General features: G+C 57.6%; 1 protein-coding gene across 13 annotated transcripts in view; it reads left to right on the forward strand.

The window, feature by feature from the left end:
* Positions 1-498: 498 nt before the first annotated feature.
* Positions 499-25,525, forward strand: part of BIN1 (bridging integrator 1) — a 58,149-nt gene continuing 33,122 nt past the window's right edge. For 2 of the 13 annotated variants that reach the window (XM_077153493.1, XM_077153494.1), the window contains exon 1: positions 509-747. In XM_077153493.1, coding sequence (XP_077009608.1) covers positions 664-747 — 84 coding nt within the window. In that variant the 5' untranslated portion in view covers positions 509-663. Of the gene's footprint in view, positions 748-25,525 lie in introns of all 13 variants that reach the window. The other 11 variants (XM_077153495.1, XM_077153492.1, XM_077153500.1 and 8 more) reach the window with 8 other exon arrangements.

The raw sequence follows: 25,525 nt of genomic DNA on the forward strand, positions 1-25,525 counted from the left end.
GGGAGATCCCGGGTGGAGGGAGAGAAGATTCCAGCCGCGCGCTCGCAGTCGGGGGTTCCCGAGTCCAGGGACGAGCACTGATCCCAGCGCTGGAGCTGTGAGCTTTGAAAGCGCACCCTTCCCTTCCTCTCTACCGCCCTTCTCCCCGCCCCCTCCTCATCAGGTCTTTTGCGCTGAGCTGCGTGAGGTAACTGCTGGGGAGTAGGACGAAAGTGCCAGGCCTGCGGCAGCGCGTTAGACCCGGGACTGTTGTATTAGTCCCCGCCCCGTGGCGGTGTCACCAGGGCCTCCGGGGAGTCCCGCTCGCTGCAGCCTGTGAGTCCGAGGGCTCCGCTCGGTCCTCGCCTTCCCGGAGGTTCCCGCGCCAGGGGTGGCCCCTTTAAAAGGCAGGGTCTTGCCCGGAGGGGGCGGGCGAGGGGCGCTGACCATAGCCCGAGGCCCGGCCCCTCCCACCGTCCGTCCCTCCCTTGGTCCCCGCGTAGCTCGCTCGCTCGCTCGCCGCTGGCCAAGCGCACTCTCCGCCTCTGTCAGTCGGAGCCACCGTGCAGCGCGCGGCGTGGAGCGGGAGCTCCGGCAGAACGCGCAGTCCCGGCTGGGGCTGGGAGCCGGCGCGCACGGCCTCTGCGCCAGATCGTCGCCGCCACCCGCGAGGCCCGAGCCGCGATGGCTGAGCTGGGCAGCAAAGGGGTGACAGCAGGGAAGATTGCTAGTAATGTGCAGAAGAAGCTCACCCGCGCGCAGGAGAAGGTGAGCGAGTCCGAGCGATCCTGGCCACCTGTCCCCTCCCCCGCCCCCGGCTCCGCTGCTTGCTCAGGCTAGGAGAGCTGTCATCCCCGAAAGCTGCCATGGGCCTTTGGGGTCTCCATGCGGCGCCCCCTGTGCGCTAGGCGCCTTCCTTGGACCTCGTCCAGTGTCACCACTCCCGGCGGGGGTAGGAGAGGGTGCAGCTGTCGCCCCCCACACCCTGCCCCTCGCCCCAACCCCCTTCCCCGGCCTCTAGGTACCTTCGCGGCGGGTCGCGGTGAAGGGTGGCCCACGCTCTGGCTCTAGGCGGGGGAGCGAGGCCAGGCTCACCTCCCCTCGAGGCCGACGGCGGGGAGGCTGGGAGGCTGGAGGACCATTCCCATCCGTCCAGGCCAAAGCGCAGGAGCCGGGCTTTGGGGAAAGGAGGGAGTATTGCGACCCCCACTCCCGGAGCCACTGGATCCCGGAATCCCGAGGTGGCTCGCCAGGGCGCTCTCCCGGCCCCTGGGCGTGCCCGCAAGTCCCCTCTGGCCCCCGCCTTCTCCGCCTTTTCTCCCCAGCGACCGAAGGCCGGTTCGGGTTTCCTTTCCTGAGAGGTGCCAGTGGCTTGGACGCTCCGACCGGACCCCACGGGAGCAGAGCGCCCCTTGGGGAGGTGCCGGTGCTTGAGCAGGCGCTCCGGGTTTCCGGCGACCCGGCACAGGGCAGCGCCTCTGGCTTGGGAGCCCTCCGCCCAGTAGGAGGGTCGAGGACTGGCGAGGGGCGCGGAGAGCATTTGCAGGCCCTTCTCTGAATCGCCGCCCGCGGGTATTCAACCCAACCCCACAGCGCTCTTGAAAGAGCTCTGGGCGCCGAGGGCGACTCCCGGCGGTCGAGGGATGGAGCCGGGCTTCCCCCGGCACCCTGACTGTGCAGGAAATGTAGCGATGGGAGGGGCGTGGGGGTCCGCGCCGGGATTCTCTTTCCAACCCTGGCCACCTCAGGCTGATTGAATTGGATTACGCCACTTGCTGACGCCACTTCCCCTGCCGACTCCGATCTGAAATCTGAGATTGCAGAATCTGCTCTCTGGCCTGGGTGGCCTAGTGGTGCCCCGCAGCGGGCCTGCTCCTCTGCCTGGTGGCACGGCCCAGTGCAGACCCGGGGACAGGCCGCCCGACCCTTGCCCGGCTTTTTGACTGTTTATAAACAATGAGTTTTGCAGCTGGGGCCTGCGGGCTCCCTAAGGATGCAACCACGTGATGGGGGGGGGGGGGGAGCTGTGTATGTGTGCAGCACTAGAGCTTCCCCTGCACCTCCCTCTGAGCCCTACTGCTCATCCCAGCTAGGATGTGGGTGGTGGTGCGAGGAGGGTATCCCCTTCAGCCAGGTTCCAGATTTATGTGGCTAGCCCCAGCTCCTACCCCAACGGGGTGGAATTAAAGATCCACTGATAGCAGGCTGGATGGGAGACTTGGGAAATGCTCAGGGGACCGTGGAAGGTGCCTGTGCCTTGCCTCTCCCACTCTTGTTACTGGATAATCCCTGTAGGTACCTGGAGTGGAAGCCCCTGAGCCCGAACCTTCTCACTCCAGAGGGGCCAAATGGGAAGCCCAGAGTTATGGGAAAAGGTTCCCTGCCCCCACCACTGAATGCCTAAACCTCCCTAGCTCCCCAGTGCTCTTGTTGCGTCTCCTTTACCCTATCACAGTGTGTTTGACATTGTGGCAGGCATTGACTGTGTCCCCTCCTTGTAAGTTGCCATATGTCATCACTGACCCCACTGAGCCACCCTCTAGGGACCTTCAACCTCTGCTCCATGGCCGGGGGCAGTTGGCTGACAGCTGGTGAGCCTTGTATACTGGCCTTGACCAAGGGCTGGGCCCTGCCCGGGTCTGACTTCCGGGGACTGGCATTTGCAGAGCACCACAGTGCTGCTCAGGAGACCCCCGCCAACCCCTCGTGAGCCAGAGTGGCTGAAGGCGACTCCCTAATGCTGCCTTCCTTCTTGGCTTGGCTGCAGGATTGTCTCCCAGGAAGGTCAATGTTTCAGCCCACCCTGGCCTCTCCACTGTACCTTCTATGGCTCAGGGTCCGTATCAGAACCCTCATACCACTAATTGCTCCTCAGTATCATGTGGCACTCCTCGTTTCAGTAGGACCAGAATCTCCTGCGTCTGACAACCTTCCCTGACACTGCACCAGATGAATCAGGAGTATGGCCATTCCAGTTCCCTGATGCCAGAGGGGCCTTTCCTGACTGGGGACAAGCAGGAGGTTTTGGCCCTGAGAGGGTTTGCACAGAAAGAGCCCTATCTCTTGTTTTCTCTCCTTCCCCTCACTGCACAAATGTCCACTGAGACACAGGGTAGCAGTGTAGTTCAGATGCTGCTTTCTGGTACTGTGGGCCTTGGGGGTCTCCGAACTGCCCTCTTCTGTGCCCCTAGCTTAGGTATGTTCTCCCTATTCTCTGTGTTGTTTCTCGCTATTGGCCTGCCCCCAGTTGGTGCTTGGTGAAGGTTTTTGAACAAGCAAGAGCACTTGGGGGCTTGGCTTGGGAGCCTGGAGGCAGGACTGTGGCTGGGCTGGCTTGTGCTGTGAGCTTCTGCATCCCCTTGTTCAAGGAGTATTTCTTGTACTTGTGCTACATGTGTTGTCCTGCAAGGAGCCTTAGTGTGCAGGCATGAGTAGGCTGAGCATGGTCTGGCCTCTGTGGACTTATATTCAGAAAGTCCCAGAGCTCTGGGGGGTCTGATGTGAAGAGGGTCTGAGAATACATGGGGAGGCATCCCCACCACTCCCAAAATACCAAGCTGCATAGTGCCTGCCTGTGGTTCCTGCCCATGGGTGCTGTGATGTCACCTTCCCCTTGTGTCTGACTTGTCGGACCCTCTATAAATGACTGTGTCCATTTTTGGACCTTGAAGCATGGCTGGGCAGAGCACACTTAGGGTGGAGCCTGGGTCAGATGACAAGGGATTAGAGGTTGGCAAGCTGAGACCCTTGGGGGGAAGGGGTGACAGGGGAGCAGGGACAGCTGGGAGGGGGTGGGAGGGGAATCTGGCCTACTCACCCCAGAAGGTTCACTGCCCAGAAGTCCTCCTGGCAGAGCTGGGAGACCCTGAGCACAAGAGAGGCCCTTGCTCAGTAGACCTGGGCCTGCTGAGCAGCATGTGGGCCCAGGATGGGTGGTCAGCGAACAACTCCGGGCCTGGCCTGGCGCGCTAGGGGCCTGCTGTCAGGAAGGCGCAGTAGGACATATTTATAGAGCCCTGGCACATAATCCTGAGTCCTCCATTCTCATCTGGGTGTCAAGGTCTCACGCGAGAGCCATGCTAGCTGAAGAAACTGAGATGGCCCAGTAGGAGCTGGGTCCCCCATGAACCAGTTCTCATCCTCAAACGCGACCTTGAGAGGAGCAGCTATACCTAGGAGCAGGCATGCTGGCCCCTTAGTGGGAGATGGGGTTGGGGCTTGCAGCCCTGTGTCTTCACCTAGCCCACACCCAGACTCCACCCTCATCTGCCCCTAGGCTGCTCCCACCCTAGCCCCAGAGCCTTCCGCTTCCCTTGGCTAAGAAGACCCTACCTGCTGATACTTGTCCACCCACCTCTCCCAGGCCAGAGTCAAAGCTGTTCCCCTCTACCTGTCCCCTCCCTCTACTGTCCATCTCTCTGTCTCTGAGGTTCTGCGTCCTTTCCCTGCTTCTCTCTCTTGTCTACCCCCATGTGGTCTTTTCCTCGGTCTCTCTGCATCTCCGGCTCTGTGGCTGTCTCTATCTCTGTGTCATCAGAGCAGGCACAGGCCTTTCTTGCTCTTCTCTCCAGCCTCAGACCAGATTCTCCTGAACCTGTGTTATTTATGTAGATGGATGGAAGGTTCCCCAGTTGGAGCATCACCTCTGGGTGTGGTGTTTCAGGGTGATCCATGGACATTTGACTGAAGGATGTGGAGAGGTTGGAATCCTTCAGCTTCCCTGAGCCCCAGTGGGCCCTGGCAGGGCTGGGGGACCAGGTACAGGTGGGTCCCTGTTCCATAGAGCTTGCTGGCTTGTAGCAGGGCTGAAGCCAGGAAGAGGCCCTTATGCTCAGAAGCCAGAGTGGGATAAACCCTTGGGACTGCATGGACCTTGGAGAAGGAGGCATGTCAAGGATGACCCAGGCATGGAGGTGGCAGTGAGGATAGCGAAGACACCAGTTTAGATGAAGATGGGTGGGTGGGGGAGTGGTGAGGTGGGTCAAGGAGGTAGAGTTGGGCCAGGTTTGGAAGGCCATAGATGACAGGGAAATCTGGCTTTCATGGATGCTCAGAGCAGCTGAGGCTGGGGTTGTTCCCTCTGCCTTGGTCATTTTCTCCCCTTTGCTCTCTGGGCATCTGACCATGCCATTGCCCCTGGACCAGGTGGCAGAGCCTGAGACCCCAGCCCCAATCATCCCTCACCAGCTTAGTGATGTGGACAAAGCAAGGAGAATGCTCCTGTCCCTCCCCCTTGCCTTCACCTAAGCCTGGTCTCAGCTGGTTCTTTTTTCTGAGTGATTCTAGAATCCCTGGGTCCTACCACACAAGAGAAGGTAACACGTGTCCCTCCCTATCAGGAGGGTCAGCAGAGAGAACACGGGCTTGGCAGGCAGTTGGACAGCTTGTATCCTTGGCCAGTGGCAGGCCCTAGCCAAGTTATGAGATTTTTCTGGGGCCAGGTCCTTTGTGTCTAAAATGTGGGGTGGAGGTTCCACTTTGCATGTTTGCTGTGAAAATTAAAGCCCCAATAAGTGGTGGCACTTAGTAAGTGCTCAGTAAAAATCAGCTCTTCGGAGCAGAACAATGCAATGAACCCCCATGGGAGCCCTCCCTCCCTGAGGAACCCTTTTCCTGACCTGCTCTGGGGAGTGCCCAGTGCAGGCCTCTGTAAGCAGCTAATCGCAGCTGAGCCCTTAAAAGGGTTTAGGATATTGTCATAGCCCTGGGGTGTGGGATGGGCAGCCTGTGGCGGGAGTGGGTTTGGGGTTTGTGCTTGGACCCTGGAATCAGATACTTCTGGGGTGCATCTTGACCCCTCTACATTCCACCTCAATGGCCTGGGGTAAGTGTTTCCACTCCCTGGGCCGACAGTCGGGTGGTAGTGGTGTTGTCTGTTCTTTCATTGATTCAAGCAGCATGGACCCAGTGTGCCTTACATGCTGGCCACTGGGTGAGGGAACGGGTAAAGAATGGCAGGCCCCTGCCTCATGGAGCTGACGTTCTAGCTGGGGAGGCAGAGAGCAAAGGGACAGCTCTGGTGCCAGGTCATAGAAGACCAGGGGGCAAGAGGTGGTCTCGCTTTGCCCCAGTGGAAACTGTTTGGTTGGTGGGTTGGGTCGTCATTAACTAAGCCTCTCCTGTATGCTGACGCTGACGATGTGCACCTGGGTGCTGGCCAGTGCTGACGATGTGCACGTGGGTGCTGGCCAGTACTGACGATGTGCGCACGGGCACTGGCACAGCAGAGACCCTGGATGGGGAAAGGCTGTTCTGAGGCTCCGGGCCTCCCGCGAGGGCCGCTTGAGGATGAAACCTTCCTGGTGGATGCCACCTTGCTATGCAGTGTTTGTCTAAAGCTGCTTCTTTGGCACATCCCCTTTTGGAATTAAAAGTGCAAAGAAAAGAACACCAACCCTAAAATAACTCGGCAGGGCAGTAGCTGAGGCTGGTCCCAGGTGGATGGGCAGCTGCCACAGGGTTTCGGGCAGGGTCAGGTGAGCAGGGGCTCACACGATTCGCTATTCTCCTTCTGGCCCCAGGACTTAGTGTTGAAAGAGGATGGGGGAGGTACCCAAGCTGGCCCAGACCAGGGAGGACAACCTGTGAGATTTTCATTCCAAGCTGCAACTCTGTGTGCTGGATACCTCTCTGGCTTCAGAGAGCTGGTTTGGAATCCCTCCCCACTCCTTGTTAGCAGCTGTATGCCCTTGGACCTCTCAGACTCTCAGTTTCCTCACCTGAAACATAGGGTAATGCTTCTGAGGCTTGAGGTCCTACTCTCACTGGTAGGATTTGCTTGTTCTGTTCTTATGCCGTGAGAGGCACCGCCTTGTAGAAGTGGTATCTGGGTTCCTGAGGCCTCCCCAGAGAGGCTGCCACCCCCCAAGAGGCCACAGCGTGCTGGACTGGGCAGACCCAGGGGTCAGGGCTGGGATAGTGAGAAGAGAAAGACAAGCTTTCCTGTCTGTTCTAGTCTGCTAGCTGCCGGAATGCAATATTCCAGAAACGGAATGACTTTTAAAAAGGGGAATTTATTAAGTTGCTAGTTTACAGTTCTAAGGCTGAGAAAATGTCCCAATTCAAACAACTCTATAGAAATGTCCGATCAAAGGCATCCATGGAAATATACCTTGGTTCAAGTAGACCGATGAAGTTCAGGGTTTCTCTCTCAAATGAGAGGGCACATGGTGAACACAATCAGAGTTTCTCTCTCATCTGGAAAGGCACATGGCGAACAGGGCATCATCTGCTAGCTTTCTCTCCTGGCTTCCTGTTTCATGAAGCTCCCTGGGAGGCATTTTCCTTCTTCATTTTCAAAGGTCCCTGGCTGGTAGACTCTCTGCTTCTCATGGCTATGTCATTCTCTGCTCTCTCAGAATCTTCCATTTTCCAAAATGTTTCCTCTTTTAAAGGACTCCAGCAAACCAATCAAGACCCACCCAATGGGAGACATGTTGTCACCTAGTCCAGCTTAACAACCACTCTTGATTAGGTTATATCCCCAGGGAGATGATCTAATTATAGATTCAAACATACAGTATTGAACAGAGATTATTCTGTCTTTACAAAATGGGATTTCGATTAAAACATGGCTTTTCTAGGGTCCATACATCCTTTCAAACCAGCACACTGTCCAAGGGAAGCCTTTGTCAAATATTAACAGTGATAACCATGGCTTATTGCCTACCCCCCCAGGGGCTGGGCATATGCACAAATTCTCATCCTTGCTGCAACCCTGTGCATTCCTTGCTGCATTCCTACTCAGCAAATGGGGAAACCGAGACACAGAGCAGCAAAACGACATGCCTGCAGTCACACAGACCTGATGTCATAATGTGGTCTATTGTGGGTCACTGTCTAGGTTTCACCTCTACTATGGCCCATAAGTAGGAGGAAGGCCTTAGAGAAATGCAAATGATATGCACATCTATGCCTGGTCCCCTGGGCTGTGTGCTGTGCCCTGCTCTAGGGTGAGGGCTAAGCCTGTGATTTTCAGAGGTGAGCCAGGGGAGCTTGTGCCTTTCAATAAGGATGAAAAGCACCATGCTGCAGTCTGTGTGTTTTCAAATAAAAAAAGGAATCTCCAATTTATTCAATATAAAGGAACGGCCTTTATTCTGGGATAATTTTCTGTCTTCTTGTGTTTTTATAGCTGCTAAGTTGTTTCTTATATGAAATGATGGCCAAATGCTAGCTGGTTTTTAATGGTCTGGGGGAGGGTGATAGTCTGTGCTGCATGCACTCCTGCCCCCACCCTCACCACCTCACCCCCAATTGGGAAAACTTTCTAGTGTGGAATCAAAGAGGCTGGGAGCCAGTGCTCTGGGATCTTGTGGCCCACCCTGTGGCTGGTGGCTGGTGGCCTTATAGGGTGGGAAGCTGCTCCTGAGCCCAGGAGCTTGAGGCAGGCCCATGGTGGCCCAGGGGAAGCCCTGTAGAGTGTCTGCTCCTTGGAGGTCTTTCTCCTGCTGGAGAGACTGAGGGTCTTGTGGGGAGGTAGTGCTGGTGGCTGGCAGAGGCCCGGGAGGCTCACCGTGGGTGTCAGTGGAGCTCAACCGGGGGTGCAAATCCCATGGCTGCCATCAGCAGCCCTGAAGTGCCGCACTTCCTCCCACAGTACAACGATGACGGCAGTGGGTAGAGGCTGAGGGCTGTGTGAAGCCCACCCCAAGCCAGTGGCTGCTGCCTGGTGCTCAGAAACGGGGGTGGGCGCACGGGGATGCATCTTGGCCTCGCCTCCTCCTCTGCAGTGGGGGCTTCATAAGCACCCCTTTCCACCTAGAACCCTTTCAGGTGACAGAGGTATTGGGGAGTGCTCGCCAGGAGGTCAGTGGGATGAGCCAGGGCCTGGGGCAGGGAAATGTCTGCCTTTGTCCTTCCACATGGCCCCATGGCTGCCTCTGACCTAGATCCTGAGCTTGACAGCAGATGGGGTGGGATTGGGGTCACAGCATGAGGTGGGACAGGGGCCGCCCCTGTCCCGTGATGCCCCTGGGCACGGGCATTGTGCTCCCCCTGCTGTACCTGAGCAAGGGGTGACAGGCCCAGCCCCCGCCCGCCTCCAGCCCGGGGAAGGGCAGCCGTGCTGCAGACATCTCACCTCTGCAGTCTGCGTGGGCCGCAGCATCGTTGCGGGCCCAGGACCCACAGGGCGGCAGTGAGTGGGCGGCTGATGGGTAGCGGCTGACAGGCAGCAGCTGCCACAGGCGGGGGTGGGGCGGGGATTATCACTGCCAGGGGCCCGACGGCTGCCCTCCAGGCCTCCTGGACCACCGCAGACACCCTTATCCTCGAAAACCTCCCACCCTCCAGCCCCTGTGTCCAGAGGGAGCATCCTGCCAGTTCCCAAAATGCACTCTTTGTTTTCATTCTTTAGGTGACCCAGAGAGAAGGGGGCTTCTGAGAGGGAGAGGCCCTGATGGCTTTTTATTTCCTGGTGCTTATTATATATTCATTTATGGTATGTCCACCGTGGGCCAGGATACTGAGGGGCCGAGTGGACTGAGATGAAGACAACCTGTCCCTGCCCTCCAGGGTCTTCAGTGCCCATTACAGACTGAGGAAACCCTTATGCAGGTGGCCTGGGCAGTCAGGGAGGACTCCCTGGAGGAGGTCACAGCTGTGCTGTGAGTTTGAAGAGTGGAGGAGGCAATTGTGGGTAGGTTTCTGGCAGTGGGAAAGCATTTGCAGAGGCTTGTGGGGGACGGAGCAGTGATGTGGGTGGGGAGTGGGCAGGCTGGTGTGTAGCCCACAGCCTCTGAAGAGACTGCCTCTGCTCCCAGGTCCCTTTGTGCCCTGGGCCAGTCAGCTTTTTCCCCAGGTATTGCCTGAACTGCCCTTCTGCCTCCTGGGCAGGGCAGAAGACCTAGCGCCTAAATGGCTGAGGCCAGGCATGAGGAAGTGAATCCACAGACCCCAGAGGGAGGGACGAGGCCATGGGAGAACCCAACCATGCCCAGGAAGGCACAGGGCTCTGGGGCAGGGCGCTCTTCCTGGAGCCCACCCCTGTTAAAGCAGAGCTCGCTGGAGGCCAGTGCTCTCTGCCCCAGGCTCCAGGAGGGGCTCTGAGCATATCCGATGCTTCCCCAGACAGGGGCACACAGCCTCTCCTCTGAGAGTTTGAGCCATTTTTCTACAGCCTGCCTGGAATGGGGAGTGGGGGCCATTTTTCTATAGCCTGTGGCAGCCTGGGGGAAGCCTGGCTCCAGCCATGGATCCCAGGAGTGAGGGTGGCACGTGGACAGGGTGTGGTGACAGTCCCCCATTGTGTGGAGACCGTGGCTTGAGGAGCTTTACGGTGGCTGTAGGCCGGAAGGACGGTGGGGTGACAGAGGCTTCTGCCAGCCTCTCCGTGCCCCTCCCCTGGCCCCCATTCCCAACAGCTGCAGCTACTTTCTTTGGACCCTTTGCTCAGCTCAGCCTATTCCTAGGGCTATGGCCAAGATGCCTGAGCCTTGGGCCAGCCTGTGCCCACCGCTGAGTGCTGAAAGGGGTGTGCCCAGGAGAGACCCCTGGAGGACCCCTGTCCTTATAGCCGGCTGTGGCTTCCTAGTTCTCTGGGCTGAGGTGGCATCAACTCTGGGAACATGTCCTCCACCCCGAGCCTGCAGATAGTTCTCTTGGGGATCGGATGGAGGGGATGGGGGCCTGGGAGCTACGATCCAATCTGGGACCACCGGCAGTTTGGCAGGGAGTGAGAGGCAGTTGACTGGGGGAAAGAGGGTTGGGAGAACCCAGGGGCATGGAGAGGGGCAGACTGGCCTCAATAGAGCCTTTGGTCCTCAAAGAGGCAGCAGTGGCTCAGCCCTACTCCCCTGCCCTGGGCCCTCTGTGACGTCTGGTTTCCTCCTCTGTGGAAGGAGCCTCTTCTCACCCTTCTCCCAGCCCGAGAACCCACTAGAGGGCATTGACACTTCTGGCTTGTGCCTTTTGAGCTGCTGTCTCTGCTTAGGACAGGGCCCTTGGGACTGTGCTGCGTATCTTTTTTTATTTCTGTCTAAGGTTTAAAAAGATAAGTTTGGAGTGAGGGGTGTTGCCTCCCCAAGGAGGGCAGTCAGAGCCCACAGTGGCCAGAGCCTGATTGAATTGGGGTGGAGGGCTGGTGCAGAAGGCTCCCTGCAGGGCTGGGCAGAGGAGAGGTTCTCCCATCATTCATTCATTTATTCATCCCTTTGAGGGGGAACCTGAGCTGTAGCGAGAGGGCACAGGCTTGAGGGGTCCGGGTCCCGCTGGCTGGCCCACGAGCCTCCGTGGAGAGCCCTCGTGGGAGCTGGGAACCCAAGACCCCTGCCAGGGGATGCATAAGCATGACGAGGGCGGCAGGCAAGTTCCCTCTGGGGGTCTGGGCCCAGCGAAGGCTGTACGGCTCCTCAGGGAGGATGACCTCTCCATCCCTGTTGCATTTTATTGTTTACTGAGAACCACCAACTCACCTCTCCCTTTTCCCATGACCTATTGAGGTGATCAGGACCCACATATGGTCCTGTTTGATAGATGAGCCCACCGAGGCCCAGGGGAACCTGGGGATTTCCTCTACCAGTGCTCAAAGATTTCCTCTTGGATGTGGGACTTGTCCTCAGGTGGCCTCTCCCAGGGGCTGCTGCCCCCATTCCCCCTAGGCAGAGCCAGGTGGTATGGAGTGGTGCCCGGGAGTGACTGCAGAAGTGCACATGAGAGCTCTGCCCTGTTCTCCCAGGACCGTCAGCGTGTGGGGGCTGCCTTTATCAGGCAGATGAAAAACAGGGCGCGGGGCGGAGAGGGGGCCCTTGGCTGTCCCAGGAGACTGGGACACCAGAGGAGAAGAGGAGGGGGACTGGTAGGGCTGGGGAGGACTTCCACGTGGTCCCAAACACCCCCATGGGATCTTCAGAGATCCTTTTGTGGAAGGAGGCTGGGAAGAGCCAAGGGACCCCCAAGAGGGTCAGGGCTCAGCACTGAAGGAAGCTGACTCTGAACTTGCCAGGGAGCCTCGGGGTGCCGGGAGAGCTAGACAAAGATGCCAAACCTCCCACCTCCTGCCTCCTGCTCAGAAGAGACCATGTGGCTTTGTTTTCCTGGGGGTGGAAGGGGTGGTGGGGGGAGATTTAAGAACAAGGTAAGAATGGCAGGGAGCCTGAGCCGAATCTGCAAATAATTGGTTGCATTTGCTAAGCCCAGGACAAATACGGTTGTTTTCCTGAATATAAACTAAGCCAGGAGAGTTTTTTTCCTTGAATTTACCTGTGTGTCCCTGCACACCTCCCACAACCCCCCCATCCCGCCCCCCCAAGGACTCAATGAGGCAGTGTGTGCTGGTAGTGGCCCCGATGAACTGGCATTTTACCACCTTCTCCCACCCCTCCTGGCAGGGGCAGGGTGGTGGTGGGGGACCGTGCTGGCTGGAGGTGGCCTGGCCCCAAGGCCAATTGTGGCCACCCCAGCTTGTTGCAGACCGCAGAAGCTGCCCCAGAGGTGGTGCAGGCTGCCCAGCCCGTTGGGGAGTGCTGAGTCAGTGCAGGGGCAAGCCACTGTGAGGACGGAACCCGGCATCTGTCTGGCTTCCTGCGGCTGTGCAGTACGCGGTCACCATAGCTGCCCTGGGCCACCAGGCTAGAGCTGTCCCCTCAACTGCAGCTGGCTCCACACTAAACCTGAGCAGGCAGTGCTGCCTCCTGGAGCTTCTGCAGCCAGATGCCCGGGCACCCCAAAGGGCCCCTGAGATTCCTGTTCCTGCTCTTTGTTCCTGTCTGTCTGAGACTTGGGGCCTGTGTTTCGGCCTTCTTTCTTCAGCGTGTCCTCCATCACGTGAGGCTCCTCTCCTGCCTGCCCGGGGCGGAAGTGCATTCGAGGCAGGGAGATGCTTCAGAAGGCACTTGCCCTGGGGCGGCCAGTGGGAAGGATGCGTGAGCATCTCACAGGCCCTGGTTCAAATCCTGGTTCTGCCCCTCTAAAGCCCTTTGGCTCTCTGGGATGTGCCAGAGGGTACCACATTTCTGCGTGGGAGGATTGACATGACAGAACCAGGCTCTCCACTTCACCCATGAGGAGACAGGATGAGGGGCAGCTTGTGGACTCCAACCTGCCTTGGGGTGGGGGTGGCAGCGGTGCTGTTGCTTCAGGGGCATGTGGGCGTTCACACTGTCTGCACCCACACTCGTGGGCTCTCCTGCCTGTTGGAGGCATCTGGGTGCAAACTGGGGTGCAGATGGGGGTGGGGATGTCTCTGAGGCCTCAGAGGAGAAAGCAAAGCGAGGGGCTGCCCAGAGAGGCAGGGGGAGGGGGCAGAGGCAGGGGAACTGGCCCTGTCACTTCAGTCCTGATCGGCCCCCCACCCTGGCTCCTTTCCCTGGAGGCAGCAGGGATCCCTTTCGGCTTCTAGGGACCCACCTTTGTTCAGAGCCCAGAGGGGGAAGCCAGGGCTGTGCCGAGGACCTGGGGACTAGACAGGGTGCTCTTTGCAGCCTCGCTCCCATCCTGCTGTCTGCTGTCCTCTTTGGTTGTGCATTCCCACATGGCTTGGTCTTTTCCCCACTACCCTCTCCCTCTTATGTCTTTCCTTCTATCCTTCTTTGCACTTTTGCATTTTCTTGCCTTTCTGTTTGTCTTTCTGCCAGTCTTCCTGTCTGGCTGCTCACCTTGCCCTTACTGTTGACCTGTGTGTCTCCTGGTGAAGTGCGGCCTGGAGGAGTCTGGGGTGGGGGTGGCAGCAGTTGGGGATGAGCCCAGGAGAGGTGCAGCCCCTCTTCACAGCCCCAGCTGCAGAGCGGGTAGGGACGTGCTGGTACTCGCTGTGATTCCTAAGGCCTCATGCCTCTCCCCCTCAGGGTGCCCCCACCCTACCTCTGCCACCACTCCCTTGTGGTCATTGTCTTAGCTGGCCTTGCGAGGAAGCCCGGATGATGGAGTGGAGGGGTGGGGTCTGTCCCTGAGAGGGAGTGGGGAGCTCCAAGGACAATGCTCCCCATGACCCCTGGACAGCTAGAGCTGCAAGGCCTCTCACAGCCACCTGGCCTTCACCTCCCACCCACCGTAGGGGTGGGGATCAGATGGAGGGGGCCATGGGTCAGAGGGAGAGGGCCCCCCCCACATCCTCCCCTGAACCTGACGCATGGACAGCTGAGACTGATGGAGCCAGGGGCTGTGGGTCCCAGGCCTGCAGAGCCTCTCTCTCGCTTGCACTCGGCAGTGACTGTCCTCCCTGAGCTCTTCTGCTTCAGCAGGAACAGATATGGCCCAGAGAGACAGCAGGTGGGCTGGGGCTGGGCTTTCTGGGACAAACCCCAAGGGGACTTCTGGGAGCCCCCTGCCCCACTCTTCCCTGCTCATTGCGTATTGACTTCCTGCCTCTCCCCAACCCTTCAATTCCCCATAACCTCATGTCCTAACAGTCCCCGCTCTGCCCATTTGAGAATCACAGGCTTAGGATCAGCAGGGGCAAGCAGCGAAGCCAGAGAAGCCCCTCGTCTCCTGGAACAGTCATTCCATCATGTGGGCATTACAGGCCAGACGACTTCCCCCAGCAGGCACCCTTGAACTGATTACCTTGGACAGATACTCCCTCTGCCACCCGGCTTTCTTCCATCCGTGATTGACTTTGGGCTGGGTAGGGGGCACTGGGAGTGGGGGCCTGCCCTGGGTCCCCATCTGTGAAGTAAAGGGGCCCTGTTATGTCCTCGGGGGCCCTGAGTACCTGGGGCCAATGGGGGAGGCCATTAGCATGTCTATGTTGGGTGGTCAGGTCCGAGTATGGCTATTTAAAGCTGACCCCACAGCCCTTCTCTATGAATACCAGCAAGAACAAAAATGACCTGGAATAGTCACCATAATGTGCTTTCAGAAAATACACACCGTGTTTCCCTTAGGTCCTATTTAATAGTCTCAGTTTTACAGATGTGGGAGCACAGGACTCCAACTGGGAAAAAGAGTCAGTAACCTGGGTGCACGTTTAAGTTGAACTTACCAGAAATGAGCAGAGACTGAGTGCATCTGGAGGGACAGAGGGACCTCTGCTGGGGCTGGGCGCATGGAAAGCTGTTGGGGGAGGCCGTGGCGTGAGGGAGTGCCTGTTGGGGCATGCTGTTCCAGCCCCCAGCGCAGGGAGCAGGTGTTGGGGTCCGTGGGTGGCGGTGCTGGACTCCACCCTGCGCTGGCCGGCGTCCTGAGCCCGGGGCTGAGAATAGCACCCACACGTGTGCATTGGGGACAGGTGGTGGGGCTGGCGGGGGCAGGAGGGAGTGCTGACACTCTGAGTGGGGCTGTGGTGGGTGGGGGCCCAGGGTAGCCATAGGGATGTGTGGAACCTCCTGAAGCTGTCTTGGGGATGGCTCGCAGTGCACCCCCTGGGCTGAGGTGTCCTCTAGGAAGGCCCTGTGGGGCTCCTGTGCTAGAGGGTGAGAGGGTAGCCTGGTTGGGACTAGCCCTCACTTTCTGCTCCTCTCTGCCAACTTCTGTGGGGTCTTTTACTGTTGTTCCCTTTACCAAAGGCCACCAGGGTAATTGGGTGGGTGGGGGCTTGTAGGGTGGGGTCAGGGGTTGCTGAAAGGAAGCACATCAGGTGCAGTGTGTAACGGGAATGAGCTATGGGAGCAGGTGCCTGGCATCAGGAAGGGCACATGTGGGCTGGATTGGGGAGGGTGGGCCAGGTGGGGAGGAGGTAGGAGGAACCCCAAGGACAGACAGGGGTTAGGGCTGAGGAAGGAAAGCAGCCACCATTTTTGTGCTGGATCCTCTTGCCTACACAATCACATGTCATCCTTGAAACTACTCTTGAAGGACATGTCTTGGTTTGATTTCACTGAGGAGGATTCGGGGCTCAGAGTGGTCAAGTTGTCTGCCCCAGGTTGCACAGCCTGGGTCTGCTCCCTGCATTTCCTTCTGTTCAAGCAGAAGCATGCCTCCTTGTCTCCCCTTCTCTTAGCCAGCTATTCAGACAGGATGCTCTGAGCTGGTTACTGCCCTGAGCTGGGCACCCTAAGCTCTGAGCTTGGCATTGCCCTGAGCTGGTCACCCTGAGCTGGGCACCACCCTGAGCCGGCCACCCTGAGCTGGTCACCCTGATCTGGTCACCCTGAGCTGGGCACCACCCTGAGCTGGCCACCACCCTGAGCTGGCCACCCTGAGCCAGTAACCTTGAGCCAGGCACTGCCCTGAACTGGTTACCCTGAGCTTGTTATCCTGAGCTGGTCACCCTGAGCCTCAGGCCACTGTCCTGAGCTGGTTGTCACCCTGACTGGTCACCAGGAGGTGGGGATCTCAGGGGGTTGTGTGTGCCGCACAGCAGCAGGAGCTGAGAATGGGGTCCACCTGGCCCCCTGAGGTTTTCTGGCCAGTTGTCTCTACCTGCTTCCTGACATCATCTCTGGAGGCAGAATAGACACCTCAAACTTCCCATGTTCCCCTCTCCCCATCTTGGGTGGTGGCAGCTCTTTCCCTTGAGTTGCTCAATCCCTGGAATTCCCTTTACTTCCCTCTCTGACTCCCCACATTTGATCACTTGTTGCTGTTTCCTCTGCTGCTGCCCTTGGCCATGATCCTGGCCTTACCTGGGTCGCCCCAGGCACCTTCCAAAATACTCTTCCATTCCCGCTCCTGCTCCTGCCACCTGTCCCAACACTGGAAGTCTGCTTAGAACTCGCCGGAACTGTCTGTCTGTCCATGCTGGGTTTTCAAAGCTGTGCCTTCTGAGGACTTGGAGGTCCTGTGTCTGGCCCTGGCTGTGAGGCAGTGTGGGCTAGTGGTTGGAGTGCAGCCTCTGAGCCGGCTGGGAGAGGATCCTCCCATCCCACTTGCAGTCTGTGTGTCTTGGGGAGTTTCTTCATCAGCACTCAGTTTCTTCCTGTGCCAAGTGGGGTCGATGATAGCATTTCCGTCGTGAGGTTACCGGGAGTTCAGTGTGGAGCCAGCCCCTGGCCTCACATCACCCTCCCTCTTGTCTACTTTCCAGCCACACGGGACCCCCAGCCCATCCCCACCTCAGGGCCTTTGCACTTGCTGTGCCTTCTGCCTCCAGATGGCCCCCTCCCGCTCACTTCCCCGAGACCCTCCCTAAGAGTGGTGCTCTCCCTCATCTTCCCTAGGCTCCGCTGTGCTTTTGTTCAGGGGCTCTCATCACCACTGCACATGCCTTGCCCGTGGCCTTGGCCCTTGAGGGCAAGGGACACTGCTTTGCCCTCAAAACCAGGACTGGCACCCAGGGCACTTCTGATGAATCACCGAATGTCCCTCGTGAGGTCAGGGGGCTGCGGCCAGGGCAGGGCAGGACAGGAGGAGCCCACAGTCAGGCAGAGGGGTCGGGGCCAGCCCTGGCTTTGCTCCTGGACTCTGATGTGGTCTTGGGTCCTTGGGTTTCCCTCTCTGGACACCTGAGAATTGAGGGGCTCATGCGTTTGGCCAGCTTGCCCACCGTGGGCCAGATCTGGAGATGGGGGTCAAAAATGAGTCCCAGTCACTCAGCTTCTGAGCCCAGGGGCCAGCCCCACCCCCACCTCCTGTGAGGAGCAGCCTGGGCTCACTGCATGACACTGGGGACAAGTTCCTTCCCACTCCTGAAGCATTGGTGATGGAGGGGTCTGGACAGCTGGGTGGGTGCTTGACTGTGGAATGGGAGTGGCTAGCCCCGGTCTGGATGGTCCTAGTCCTTCCAGAAGCCCTTTTCCCCGCAGCTGCGTGGCTGGTTCTGTTGCTGACCAAGAATGGGCTCCACCCTCTGGGGTCAGGAAGGCGGGTGGGAGCCGGTCACCGCCCAGCCTGGGCCCCTCACCATCCTCGCGGGGCTCGCGTGATTCTTGAATCTCATCCTTTTAGCCTACCCCTTGGTGAGGCCCACTTGGAAGGTGGAGGGCTCGTGTTTAGGAGCCCTGGGTGTTCAAATTTAGCTCCTGCGTCCTTAGCCATTTTTGAGTGTGAGCCTCAGTTTCTTCAACTGCAAAAGGCCTTACTCTCCTCCCAGGATTTTTTTGGGGGGTCGGGGAGTGTTGTGCATGGTTCGGGAATTGAACCCAGGTCTCCTGCATGGAAGGTGAGCATTCTGCCACTGAACCACCCATGCACCCTGCTCCCAGGATTTTGAGAAAGAATTCTATGAAGGTTTAGACTCAAGGCCAGGCCCTTGGGTGGCTGCACTGTTCTGTAACCACCACCCCTGCCCCCCAAGTCCAGTCTTCCCTGGTTGTTCCCCACCCTGACAGCCTCTGCACCTGCCGTGCTCTGTTGGGGCCACCTGGCCCACCCTCTGCTCCTTGCGGGCCAACTGCCACCAGGGCCACAGCTTCAGACTGGAATGTCAGCCTTTGGGAGTGAGGAGGGCGAGAGAGTGATGGAGGGCATGGTGTGACCCTCTTCTCCTTGGGGTCAGAGCCTTTGCTCTCACCTGGAGAGGCAGCTATGGAGGAGGGGGCATCGTGGCTGGGCAGACTTCCCCGGGAAGGTGGGGTGCTCCATGCCTAAGGGCCCCCAGAGAACAGGGGCACATTGGTTTGGGGGAGGGGTTTAGGGTGGGGTAGCCGTGCTCTCTTCACCTCCGGTTTTGACCAACTGACCTATCGAGGCACTGTTTCAGGGTCAATATAGGCGGCCAAGTTTTGATTTAGCCGACACAGAAAGGAAAAGATGAAAACTACTCTTTGCCCTCACCAGTGCTTCATAAAAGAAATCACTGAAAGAGGAAGGAGGTGATTACTTTTGATTGACAACCTTTCCCAAGGGGGGCCAGGTAGCGATTTTGCTCAGTTCTTCCTACCGGTCCCCATGGAAAAGCAGGGCGAGGTCTTGTGTGCTGGTTCAATGGACAGGGACTTCTGGAACATGAGAGCTTGTTAAAAAGGCAGCTCTCAGGCCTTCCTGCATTGACTGGGCACGGGAGGGGGTAGGAAGGAAACTGCTTGGGGATGTGGGCAGAACAGCCTCATTCACTTGTCCAGTGGAAACATGGAAATGTTCTACTAGTTTTGCATTTCACTGCAATATTCCTTGCAAAGTTTGCAACCTAATCCACGATTTATGGTGGCTGGGTTACAAAGTGTTTCCTTTGTCAGTTAAACCTTTGGCAGGAAGCAAGGTACAGCATGGATGCTCTGCAGTGAACCGCAAGCCCACTGTGTGCTACTCCTGGGTGGCTGTGTACCCTGGTTTGAGAATCCCATGCTGAGTTTGGGCTTTGGAATTGATCTAAAGGCATGGGTCCCACCATACCTTTCATCATCAGTGAAATGGGACCTACGGTTGCCACCTCAGGGGGCGTTAGGGTCTGCCAAGGTGGCCCTTGGACCAGAGGCCCATTGGAAGGTCACACTTTGCAGTGTGAAATTCATGGCACTTATGGGGAGGGGCTGATGCAGTGCTCTCAGCATTTGTGGGGCTTCTGGGCTGGGTATGTGGCTGAGAGATGGAATCAGGGCTCAGGGATCCCCGGGAGTATGAGCTGAGCATGGCATTTCCCCTCGGAGGAAGGCAGGCTGACAGATGCTCCTTCTGCAGAGCCACCCCTCCTGCACTATCTTGCAGCCAGCCCTGAGAGACAGAGGCCCCAAAGGCCTGGAGCTAGAACCCTAGGCTCACTCCTAGTTCCCCTTCCTCGGATTCTCCAATCCCCCTTCCTCGTTCTGGATTCTTCATCCTCAGTGTTCCGCTGGCTGCTGCGCTGCCTCTTCTTGGCACCCAAGAGAAGGATGGGTGTGGGTACAAGTACACCACACATGAACACGTGACCACAGGTGATCTCCAATCGTATAAGCCACGGGTGCAGGAAGCCTGAGTGTGAGCCTTAGCCCAAACTGGCTCTGTGCGATACCTGCATATTGGGGGACTGTCCTGGCCTCCTGCCAGCATTTCAACATCTTTCTTATCAAGTCATGGTCACTCTGGGAGACTGTAAGGCAAAGCCTGAGGTGGGGCCTGCCTGGTGCTTTGTGGATTACGTGTTTTTATTGCCCTGGGATGCTATGCTGTGTGTCTTGGACTTGCTTTCCGGGACTGAGATCCCAGGAGTCTTGGGCTCTGCTCCCAGCCAGGAATCTTCCTCTCCCCTTCGCTGCCCACAGCTGGTGCTGGCTCAGGGCCATGGGGTCCAATGGATTGAAGCTTGCTGAGGGGTATGGGGGCAGACTCCTCATTCTAGCCCCTGTTTGGGCTCCCTGTCTCCAATCTAAGGGCTCAGCCACAGCTCGGGGTCTGCTGATTGAGCCTAAATTGTCACCATTAGTTTCACCAGCCTTTGGGTAAGTGCTGCCACACCAAAGGGCAGAGTTGCCCGAAGCCTCCATCTCCAGGGTTTACAGGGCTGAGGAGGAGGGTGAAGCAGCACTTGCTGGGGCTGGCGCTCAGTGAGAAGTGTCAGGAGCCCTAGGCTGCCATCCTAGCCCCTCCTCAGGTCACCTCAGTTTGCTCACTCCTCAAATGGGGGTGCCATTGCTCCACTTCGGAAGAAGAGGGGAGCAGGAAGAGTCTCCGACTGCAGCACAGATCCAAGTAGGGTTGGGCAAGGCTGGTAGGGAGGCCTTAGGCCCCAGCTGCCTGTTGCAGGTGTCCCCTGTCTTGCTGGAGCTAGCCAGCCTGGGTGCCCCCCTGGGCAGTGCAGCCTGGGAGGAAGGCAGTAGTAAATGTGGAGGGCGACCTAGGGCTGGCAGGCAACCTCACTTTCCATGGCAGCACCACAAATGTGGGTTTGAATCCTGGCTTTTCTCCTTAGCTGCACAGCCTTCCTTTTCTTATGTACCAGCCTTTCTTTCCTTGTTTTCAAGTGGGGGTGATAACGTAACCCATGGCATGGTGTAAAGGTGAGCCAGATGTCGGCAGCAAGGACATCCTGTAGCCATGAGTACACCCTCCCCACTGAAAGGAACCAGGGCCCGTTGGAGAAACAGCAGATTTTGGGGCCAGGCCAAGGAAAGCACCATGATACCATCAGCACACCTAATAAATTTAATATGTATTTAATAGTATTTCCTAACACACAGTCCACAGTCAAATATTCAGAGTTGTCCCCATGGTGTCCTTTATTTCTGAGTTGGCTTGTGGTACACCTCATGCAGAAAGTGAGACGCTGCTCTGAGAAGGGTGGGGACGTCCAAAGGCTCCCACTGGCCCAACGTGGGATGATTTGAGCATCAAAAAGAATGTTGGTAATGGGTGAAACGTACCCAACCAAAGTTGAAGCTGGGAGTCTGCAGTGACCCCCATCCCCCCGTCCCCATGCTGGCCTACATCAAGAATATAACAGAATGAGGAGAAGCACCCTTCCTGAGCCCTGCATGACAATTGGTCGGGCCAAGATGATAATGCAGCCCCTCTCTGGAGTTACCGTACATCCATGGGTCTGAGGTGGGGCCTGGAATATTTTATTCTCCCTGGCTCCTGGGTGACTAGGAAGATGCTGGTCCACGGACCACATGTTGAATAGCAAAGTGTGATTGGCTGCTGAGAGCAACAGGGAGAAGTTGTGGGACTCAGAACTTGCACAGTGACAAGGCCTAACCCCAGCATGTGACTAATTAATTGCAAACAAGCTCAGCGCAAACAGGATGAAATGACTTCCAATGCCTCCCTACCTGGGAAGCGTGCACCACTCCCTGTGTGGTGTTCTTGCCAAAACAATGTTTAACCTCAGTGCAATTAGAAGGAAATAGATGAATCCTGAATGTGGGATGTCTTCCAGACAACTGTCAGTATCATGAAAAGCAAAAAATAAGTAAATAATTTGGGGCATGGGGAGGATACTTTGGATTAATGGAGACGAGACATGTCAATCCAAAGCGACATGTAAACTGTGATTGGCTCCTAGGTGGAAAAACAACCAGACAACCCAGAAATAAGGGACATTGTGGGAACAGCCAAGGATATTTGTCTGTGCACTGTGTATTAGGCAATATTATTAAATAAATATTTAATTTATTGGGTGTGCTGATGGTACTATGGATACTTAAGAAAATGTTCTTCTTAGCTACCAAAACAAAGGACCACAAACTGGGGGGCTTAAAACAGAGACTCAGGGAGTGCAAGGGTAGTTCAGGTAGATTTCTCCCCTGCCATGCGGGAGACCTAGATTCGATTCCCGGTCCATGCACTTCCCCAAAACAAACAAAAAATTCAACAAATGGTGCTACATTAACAGGATAATCACATGGAAAAATAATGAAGTGTGACCCAACCACAGGATACAAAACAAACAAACAAAAAAACAGAGAGAGTCATTGTCTCCCAGTTCTGGAGGCTGGAAATCCAAAGTCAGCCTGTTGGGGAGGGTCTTTCAGGACCCCTCCTGGCTTCTGGTGGCCGTGGGCTCTCCTTGGCAGTCCTTGGCTTGCAGCTGCGTCCCTCCGTCTCCACCTTTGTTGTCAGGTGGCCGTCTCCATTATGTCTGTCTCCCCCTTCTTATAAGGACACCAGCCATGTTGGTCCTCCAGCAGGAACTCGTCTTTTCCAACTACATCTGCCATGACCCTAGTTCCAAATAAGATCACATTCTGGGGTAGCAGGGGTTAGGACTTGAAGATATCTTTTTTTGGGGAGGACAAAATTTAGTCTGCCCTCTGCCCCTCCCCCCAAATTTATGTCCTTCCCATATGCGAAATTCACCTTATCTCAGCATCCCCCCAAATCTTATACCTTCCGGCCTCAACTCTAAGTCCCAAATCTCTTCTAAATTAGGTGTGGGGTGAGACTCTGGGCACAGTCCATCCTGGGCCCTAGTTGTTCTCCATTTGAGGACCTGTGAAACCCAGAACACTAGCTACCTGATCCCTGAATACAATGGTGGAGCAGGCCTAGGGTAGACATTTTCTTTCCAGAAGGGAGACGACGTTGGAAGGAACAGGGGTCGTGGGTCCCAGGGAAACCTGCGACCTAGTGGGGCCAACTCCATGAGATTCTGGGGTCTGAGAAGAATAGGGGGTGCTGGATGAAGGGTCCCTGGAAGTGCATTCCACTCTTCTTCCACCTTTTCCTGAGGTTTATGTTTCCAAAGTAACAAGTTGGGAGGGGGCATATGAAATGAGGCACCTGGTGAGTGCTGGGCCTAGAGAGGCTTCCCCTGTTCCCATCCCTCTTGCCCTTTGTCCTGGCTGCGGCCCTGGCTGCTGGGGTCCCTGCGTTATTGGCGGCCACCTGGACTCTGCACATGGCAGGCCGAGACCCCTGTGCATGGAGACCTGGCTAAGGGGGCAGTCACTTGTTACCCAGGCAGCGAGAGGCAGGGGTGGAGTTGGGGGACTGGTGATGGTGGGGCAGATAGGGGTGTGCCCCAAGAGTCTGCAGGATTGCTGTTAGGCTGGGGCCACCCTCTGTCCCTCGGGATTCAAATCCTCTAGCACACTGTGACTCTGGTGCTGCCACCACTCTGATGCTCCTGTCCTTGCTGGGCAGGAGAGGGAGGTGAGAGGCCTCTCCCCCGGTCCTGCTTGGTTGCCCCCAGTGTGTGTCTTATGGGCCCTGGAGTCCAGTGTTTGTGGGGAATGGGCCCTCGCCGAGATTGCCAACGTCCTGGGGTCCTCACCCATTTCTCCACCTCTACTGAGGTGTGCAGTTCTCAGGCCCCTTAGGTGGGAGACCCCAGTGGCTGACTGTCCAGCCTTCCCAGCCTTCCCTGTGAGGCCCCATCTTTGCCATCAGCTGTGGCCCTGCTAGCACGGCTGATTGCAGCAGCTCTCTGTGGAGGACAGAGGTTGGAGAGGGAGGCCATGAGAGGCTCTGAGGGAGAATCCCTGTCTGTTGGGGAGCCAACCAGGAACCCAGAGGCAGAGGGACAGTGGGGCGTCTGCCTAGGGGGCAGCCTTCACCTGATTCCAGATGCCCCCTTGACCCTTGGGTTGTCTTCCTCAGAACAGGGCCCTGCTGTGTACTGCCTGATCCGTGCAAACACCTGGCCTAGGCCCACAATGGCTTGTGGCCAAGTGGTTGGTCTGTTTTTCCATCCGCCCCCACGTGCCTGGGGAGCATCTATGTGGAGGCACAAGGGCGGGCATCCTGTCTCTGGGGGCCCCAACCGCAGGCCCTGCTGGGGAGGAAGAGGTGAGGGGAAGCCGCCCTGACAGCTGGGCCAAGTGCATTCTGTGACCTGACCCAGCCAAGGCAGCCGGCAAGCAGGGCCAGGAGAGATGCTCAAAAAGGTCAAGGTTAGATGCATTCTCTGAGGTCTGAGCCGTGGGCTGGGATGCGCCTGGGAGGGAGTAAGGCCCCCTGGATTCAAGTCAGTTGTGCATGTGGAAGGTTGGGGTGACGGTGGAGGTGGACCCCAGTCCCGCCTGCCTTGCTCTGTCTCCCTCAGGGCCCTCCATCTGCATCCCAGGTCGGGCTCCTCTCCCTGGGCTCCCCAATGGTAGCTAAAACCTGGTCTGGCTCTGGGTTCTAGAAAGTGCTAAACCTGCCCCGTGCTCTGCCACTCAGTCTGTGGGTGTGTGTCCCCCCACACATTGGGGGTCAGGCCAGTTTCTGGGGCTTAAGAAGGGGATCAGAGCCCTCCCCCAACCCCTGGCCGTGGAGCACACTCAGAACCATGGGCACCAGGGGCTGGGAGTGGGGACAGAGCAGAGTCCCACCTGGCCGCCTGCCCCAGCTTGAGAGCTTGGGGCCCCCGAGGCTCTACACCCTGACCTTGTGGTGTTGGGCTCAGTGGTCCTGATGTATCTGCTGCACTCATCTGTGTCTGTGGTGGGGAGCCCAGCCCCTTCCCCTGGGGCTGTGCAGGCCCTGTGATGTCTGGACTGCCCTGGCTCAGCCCCTGGAAGTGACTGATTGCCTTCGGGGGCCTTTCCCACCCTGTGCTCACGGGAAGGCCTTGTCCTTATATGACCCACAGCTGTGTGGGAGCTTGTGCATCGTGGTAGCTGGTCTGCACCCTGTCTCAGAAGATGGGGGCTCCCTTAACTGTCAGCTAGCAGGGGAAAGGGAGAGCTTAGCTGGAGCCCTCCCCCCCACCCCCACACCCTGGATATCTGGAGAGAGTGCTGGCTTCAGAGCCTTCTGCCGGGGTCCTGGGTGGTGAGCGAGTGGGGTAGGGGTTTGGAAAGGGGGGTCTCCCTCCTTCTCGGTCACAGACAGGGTGCACTGGGCCCCGGGGTTCTGGACTAGCATTAAGAGGTGCCCAGGTTGGCCCCAGAGGAGCTGTTGGGGTCAGCCGGGCTGACCTGTGAGGCTCTTTTCTGCAGAAGGTCCTCAGGCGGCCGAGCAGGTGGGTTGTGTCCTGCTGCTCCTGCCACTTCCCCTCCTGCCTGCCCTGGAAATGTCCCCTTCAGAGGCACTTCAGTGCCACTCACGCTGCCTCCAGCTGAGGACCTGGTGAGAGGAAGCCCTGATAGGTGCTGTGGAGGCATGAGAAGGCTTCCGGGACCTCTGGCTCTGAGCCTGTGGCTGGCTGCCTGCCCTGCGGGCCCATGATTCCCTTTGCCCAATGCAGAGCTGCGGGGGTACATGCTGCTGAACTCCACCTGTGTGGTTAGAAGGTTTCCCTTTGTTTATTTCTGAGCATCAAGCATGAGTGATGCGGTAGTGTCTGCGCTACCTCTCCGGGACAGATCGTGCCAGTCCTGTCCCTGAACCCCCAGCCTTTCCTCCTCCCCAGACTCCTTCTCAGCCTTCAAAAACTCAGCTCTGTTGC

Source organism: Tamandua tetradactyla, chromosome 3 (assembly GCF_023851605.1).
Source record: "Tamandua tetradactyla isolate mTamTet1 chromosome 3, mTamTet1.pri, whole genome shotgun sequence".
NCBI classification, from domain to species: domain Eukaryota; kingdom Metazoa; phylum Chordata; class Mammalia; order Pilosa; family Myrmecophagidae; genus Tamandua; species Tamandua tetradactyla.